The sequence below is a fragment of the Cynoglossus semilaevis genome, chromosome W (genome assembly GCF_000523025.1).
Source record: "Cynoglossus semilaevis isolate Cse_v1.0 chromosome W, Cse_v1.0, whole genome shotgun sequence".
In the NCBI taxonomy this organism is placed as follows: domain Eukaryota; kingdom Metazoa; phylum Chordata; class Actinopteri; order Pleuronectiformes; family Cynoglossidae; genus Cynoglossus; species Cynoglossus semilaevis.
The window spans coordinates 12,157,481-12,163,883 of record NC_024327.1 but is presented as its reverse complement, the minus strand read 5'-3'; the positions used below and the strand labels follow the sequence as shown (position 1 = coordinate 12,163,883).

Genomic DNA, 6,403 nt, shown 5'->3' with positions numbered 1-6,403 from the left:
GACTAACCCAAACAAAATAGGTGATACTATAAACAGAAAGTAGAAACGCACACCAAATATATTTTTTAAATATTACAAAACATACAAATGTTGCTATAGTAATATTCTGTTTCAAGGTCAATTTATTTAATTATACTTCTAGAATTAACTATTTTTATTTATTAATCTCCTTATCTATGCAACACACCAAGGCCTGGGAATGGTGGTGTGAATAACAATTAAGATGAGTCTGAGTCTAATAAAGGGTTTTTCATTCCCATGACCAATTGGAAGCTCAGATGTAGAAACAGCAGCTCCACCCCTTCACACAGTTGGTCAATTAGTTTGTAATGGGCTCACCTGGTGTCATTATAAAATGCAACCCTGTCTTACTTGGGAACATGTGCCCTGGTTTAGTTATCTGTGGTCATGGGGAGATGTTTGCTTTTCTATGCTGTCACATTGCTGTTGACAGGGTCCTTGCAAGGTGAGTCACAAGTCAAGGAATTCACCTTTTGTGCCTAATTAAATCTTTTTTTTCTTTGAAGCAACTTAAAGAATGTAATGTGCAGTGATTGAAAACTAACACAATTCTGAAAAGTTTATTCTGTTTGTGTTTACCTGCTCTAACTAGTTGTTTCAGTTGTAAGCAGTCATTTGAAGTGCAATCGAGTCTCTAAACTATGCAAGGATGACTCAGAGTGTGTTCTCTACACAAATGTGTGTGATGGAGAAAAAGACTGCAAAGATGGTTCAGATGAAGAGGACTGCCCAACTTATTGTAAAAATGGTATAAAACTGACTACGAAATACTGCCTGATAGTTTTGTATTTTTTTTTTTTTTTTTTGTGCAGACTTTATTGCAACTTGTGGTTGGTGTCTTTGCCTTGAAATTACATTTTCTCTTCCAGATCAGTTCCAGTGTGCCCATGGGATGAAGTGTATTGAGAAGGAGCAGGTTTGTGATGATATACCACAGTGTCAAGACCGCTCTGATGAACAGCAGTGTATGAAGCACAAAGAGAACTGCATTCACCACTGTGACAGCCACAGTCACTGCCTGCCTGAAAATTTCCTATGTGATGGAGTGAAGAACTGTTTGGATGGCACAGATGAGGCCAACTGTGGTAGGCTGAAGTAATAGTTAGTGATTTGGTAAACTGGTCACACATTGACAGAACTAAAAATGCTTTAAATATCAACATTGCTGTAGCTATTCTCTCAGTATTAGATGAGTTCAAATCACATGGCAAAAACACAATAGACATTGTTGGTGTTGTCAGCCACTGCAGAACCCAGGCTTCAACAGCTGGACCATGATTCTAGAACCATTGAACAGCTATGAATGTCATCTACTGGGCATAAGGATAGTTTTGCTGTCCTCTCCCCCCCCCCACCCCCCCCACCCCAAATTTTAGTCTTGGGCTGAGGCAAAGAATGATGCGTGTTAATGTGATAGACATCCCCAGCATAAAAAAAAAAGTATCTTTTGTTTGGAAAAGTACCAATTGCAAAAGCATGACTTAAAGTGAAGGTATGTAGATAAATGGCTGAAGTACATTTAAGTATTTTAGAATGTGTATTCAATGTTCATAATAGCGCATATAGCACCATTGTGAAAGTGCTCTAAACCTTACTTATGCAAGTTTTGTTAAATCAACTGATTACTTTCTTTTCTGGATAAAATGTGCTAATAGAAGTAAAGTCTTGTGAACATCACCACATGAATCTGCCTTGAAATCTTTCCCTTTTGTATTAAAAAAAAACATTCAGAGGACTCTGCAGAAGATGGGTATCAGAAGGAAGAAAGTGTTTCTACAGCCCCGCCTGCCATCAAATGTTCTCTCGGGGCCAGACCCTGCATGGATAATTCCGACTGTGTACTCTACAACCACGTCTGTGACGGAGAAGAGGACTGCAAGGACGGATCAGATGAGGAGGAATGTGAAACAGCATGTAAAGCAGGTAACATGGTGCTATATGGGCGTCCTAGCTGGACAATACTTTGAATGAATATCAGATGGATTGTCGCCATCTAGTGGCTGGTGAGCGCGACTAAATTAAAATAACTAATACTGTTAGCAAAACCATTCTAGACATTACATCATGGATCAACACTTGTCCCATAACTGCTGAAAGTATGTTGCCAGGAGTTGGCCAAATGTGCTAAAGCTAGGCCAGAAATATGTAATGTTCACTGAGGAAAGACCTAACAATGTCTGAACATGAGCAGAAATTAGTTATCCAAAAATTGTATTTAAAGAATGATGGATAAGCGTAATGGATATATACTGGCAAAAGTGAAGAATATTAGCAGTTGGTTAATGTTCAGTCAACTTGGACATCATATTAGCATTCTACTGCTAAATACTGTATATAGCCCCACAAATGCAAAGTAAGTCAAGCTTGTTTCATTTCTTCCTGCAGAACGTAATTGAAAATACAGAAGCCAATCATTTTATGTCAGGCAGTTCCAATCTGCCAGTTTGCCTTAATGTAGGCATGTCAGTGAACAGTGTAGTGATGTAGTCACGCCTCACATGTATAGATCCAGGACTACAGTTGTATTTAAAACAAAACTTGACTGATCCCATGTGTCCTGTGCAGACCAGTTCCTGTGTTCCCATGGAAAAAAGTGTATTGAGAAGAGCCAGGTGTGCGATGGCGTGCCTCAGTGTCAGGATCGCTCAGACGAAGCGAACTGTGCCAAGGACACTGAGGGCTGTGCTCACCAGTGTGACGACAAAAGCCGATGCATTCCAAGCAGCTTCCTGTGTGATGGAGAGAGGGACTGTGGGGACGGCAGTGATGAAGCAAATTGCGGTAGGCTATATGCAAACCTGTGTTTAAAATACCAGATGTTTCAATGGAAAAATGGTGATATTGCAAAATAAATAAACATCCACAGTCTGTCTTAAGGCATCTAACTACTTGAAATGTGGCAAAAATTTGGATTTGACAAAAAAATTTTTTTTTTTTTTTTTTTTTTTTTTTCCCCCTTTTCCTCACCCCTCTCAAGTCTCCAAAATGACTTAACTGTGAAAGTATCTTCAGTCCACTTGGAGAGTCCATAGATTTCTGAATTCAGGCCAAGGTCGGTCAGTCTTTATTGCCCCAGCAGACACCGTTTGTCTAATATACCATGAATGGCTCATATTTAAAACAATTCATTATTATCTCAAACCTGAGAATCCCAGTCATACAGCTGACACTGCGAAGGCTGAAGTCAACTGCTTTTGTAAGTGACTGGAGTTGTTTACAAGCCTCCTGGAATTGAAGCTTAATTCTGAATCAATTATGTGGCTCTGATCATTTGGTTTCTAAAAGTTTCAGCTCCTCGTATACCAATTTATTTCCCCCGTTTACCTCTGACTTGTAGGTTAACTTAAAATGTCTTTTGGGTTAATCATCATGTCTGTGATGACTGATTTTCTGCCTCCCTGTAGCTGACCTAGCCTGCAGTGCCACAGAGTTTAAATGCACCAGTGGCCAGTGTGTGTTGGCCAACATGCACTGCGACGGTCACCCGGACTGCTGGGACTACTCTGATGAGGACAGCTGTGCTGGAATGTGGCTTTGTCCCACCAAGTATCGCTGCCCCCACAGCAAGGAGTGTTTGGTGCAGGAGTGGGTTTGTGATGGAGATGAGGACTGTAAGGATGGCACAGATGAGAAGGTGTGCACAATATGACAATGTGTAGACAGTTGGAGCTTGTATAATGCCACACTATGAATCATGCCTGTACACTAGATGAAATCTCCACAAAGTCTCTTTCCAATAGTGCATTTAGGATCTTTACAGAATGTTTGTAAAACATGGAAATTGTATAGTGGGCTTAAATTATAGCAAAGTAGTTAATTTAACTAAAATGGATCTGGTTCCTTTCCAGGATTGTCCTGTGGCTCCTCTGAGCTGCAGGGAGTTTCAGTGGTCATGTGACTCAAACACCCAGTGTGTTCCTATGTCCTGGAGGTGTGATGGCACCAAAGACTGTGAAGATGGTGGTGATGAGGCTGACTGTAAGTAACACTTGGTGGTGGTGGTGGTGGTGGTGGGGGGTGGGTGGTGCTAAGTCAAGGCACAAGTCCTGGACCCAAGTGCATGTTTTGTGATTTGACCCACTGCATTGTTGAATGTGGTTAGAATAATTTGGACTTCCATTTCTGGGTGTCCCAGGTGGTCCGGTGACATGCCTACCTCACCAGTTTCAGTGTGGAAGTCAGGAATGACTGGATCCATCCCAGGTTTGCAATGGCATAGGAAACTGTGCCGATGGCTCAGATGAAGAAGGCAGTTGCCAGATCCAGTGCTCAGAGGCTGATGAGCTGCGCTGTTCTCAAAGCTGCTACAGTACACCACAAGGAACGGTGAGACGACATGCAATCCAAACTGAGGCTGGTTAACCAGGTTATACTGACATACTGTATTTGTAAATAAGCAGTGGATTCAATTTTAAAAACAAGCTATGGCATTGTTAGTCTTTAAAATTATATAGGAGATGTATCAAATGTCTGGCCTATGGGGCTAATCAGGGCACTCAGATCTTAAGGTAAACATTTTATGGTCTCAATCATAGTACAAACATAAAAAGAAAAACTTAAAAAATCAAGTAATTACAATTTGTAGCTCTTTGGCTAATGTGTTACTGGATTATCAGGTTTTTGTCATTCAGTCTTGTTGACTTTCTTAAATATCAATGGGCTCCCTTTTCAAGTCATTTTTTTTTTCTTTCCTTTTAAGCCAATTTGGATTTCTTTCTTTATTCTTAGCTTTTTACTTTTTTTTCTACATCAATAATTTAGAGGGTGTAGGCAAAAACAAACTGTATTTGTAATCTTCATGTTTAATTGCTGTGCAGCGTTGTCACTGTAGCACAGGATACAGGCTACTGGAGGACAGACAGACTTGTGCTGACATTGATGAGTGTGAAAATCCAGCCCTGGGTTTGTGCAGTCAACTGTGCCTCAACACTCTTGGCTCTTACAAGTGTGACTGTCATCCAGGCTTCATAATACATGCTGATGGACACCACTGCAAAGCCCAAGGTAAATGTTCCCTAGCATGGCATCACTTAAGGTTTAAAATAAATATAAAGGCTTCAAACGGGAGGATTTGCAGAACAATACTAAAGCATGTTATTTATTAGGCTCTTTTCTCAAACCTTCTCAGGGGAGCCCTTCCTGTTGGCATCGATCCAAACTGATCTGTTCATATTTGGACTGCAAAGCCACAGCTTGAGTGTGTTGTCCTCCTCTGCCAAGAAGGCCATCCTTTCCCTGGACTATGACTGGAAGGAGAAGAGGGTCTACTGGGTCAGTCTGCACTCTGAGAGCATCAGGTGGTCCTCGCTAGATGTAGAGACCACAGGAACACTGATTACAGGTCAGTGGAGCATCTGACATCTCATGGCCTGTCTGTGTCTGTCTGAGAACACAAGGAAACCCAAACACAACAGACCTATATAGAAACCATGAAGGAAAAAAATTTCTCAAAACTTGTAATAAGTCAGCTTATCCTTTTAATCACATGCCTTCTGATGAAATACAACACTGTGGTATCCACAGGAATTAGGGCTGATTCTGTAGCTGTGGACTGGCTGGGCAGGAACCTGTACTGGATCGATGGGGTGAACAGTCACATTGTTGCCATTAGGCTCACCACAGCTCCTGCACAATCACTGGACCGCAGTGTAATCCTGGATGAAGATCTGGATCAGCCCCGCTCTCTGGCTCTGCTGCCACAGAAAGGGTGTGAATAAGCAAAACTTTAATTGTTCTACCTGCTTTATTTATGTGTGTATGTATTCAATTTTATGCATGATCTCTGCCAGATTAATGTTTTGGACAGAGATTGGTAATATGATGAAGATAGAGCGGGCTGGCATGGATGGCTCGGAGAGAAGAGCTGTGGTGAACTCCAGTCTGGGCTGGCCTGGTGGTGTGACTGTGGACGCCATCTCTGACAGAGTCTTTTGGACCGATGAAAGACTTGGGACCATTGGCTCGGCCAGTTTGGATGGAGATAATATCAAGGTACACCACCATTTACTTTACTGTGCAAAAAATCTCAGGCTTTGTAGAAGCAGAGTCAAGTATACTATAAGTCAGTGACACAAAATTGGGTCTAATGCTTATCAGTTTCATATGAAGCTGGAATAAAATGACTGAAGGGGCAGTGGTGTCTTAGTGCTTAAGGAAGTGGACTTGGGTACGGAAGGCTTCAGGTTTGAGTCCATCTGCCAAGTTACCACTGAGGTGCTCTGAGCATGGCACTGACACACCCACCCACACGCTGCTCCCCGAGTGCTTAAAGCTGCCCACTGTTAAAAGCAGAGGTCACATTTTGTGTGCTCTGTCAAAATGTAGTAACAAGTAGGTCAGCAGGCTTTAGAACACAACTGCTACTAAGGTGAGGTTGATTGTC

At 41.7% G+C, this 6,403-nt stretch overlaps 1 protein-coding gene across 1 annotated transcript in view; it reads left to right on the top strand.

Annotated features, from left to right (window-relative positions):
- Positions 1-319: 319 nt before the first annotated feature.
- LOC103397210 (low-density lipoprotein receptor-related protein 4-like) overlaps positions 320-6,403 on the top strand; it is an 11,067-nt gene continuing 4,983 nt past the window's right edge. Inside the window, 12 exon segments of the mRNA XM_025052936.1 lie at positions 320-466; positions 614-769; positions 891-1,106; positions 1,753-1,944; positions 2,587-2,802; positions 3,426-3,655; positions 3,870-3,999; positions 4,157-4,347; positions 4,839-5,025; positions 5,150-5,362; positions 5,545-5,728; positions 5,811-6,012. Coding sequence (XP_024908704.1) covers positions 409-466; positions 614-769; positions 891-1,106; positions 1,753-1,944; positions 2,587-2,802; positions 3,426-3,655; positions 3,870-3,999; positions 4,157-4,347; positions 4,839-5,025; positions 5,150-5,362; positions 5,545-5,728; positions 5,811-6,012 — 2,175 coding nt within the window. The 5' untranslated portion in view covers positions 320-408.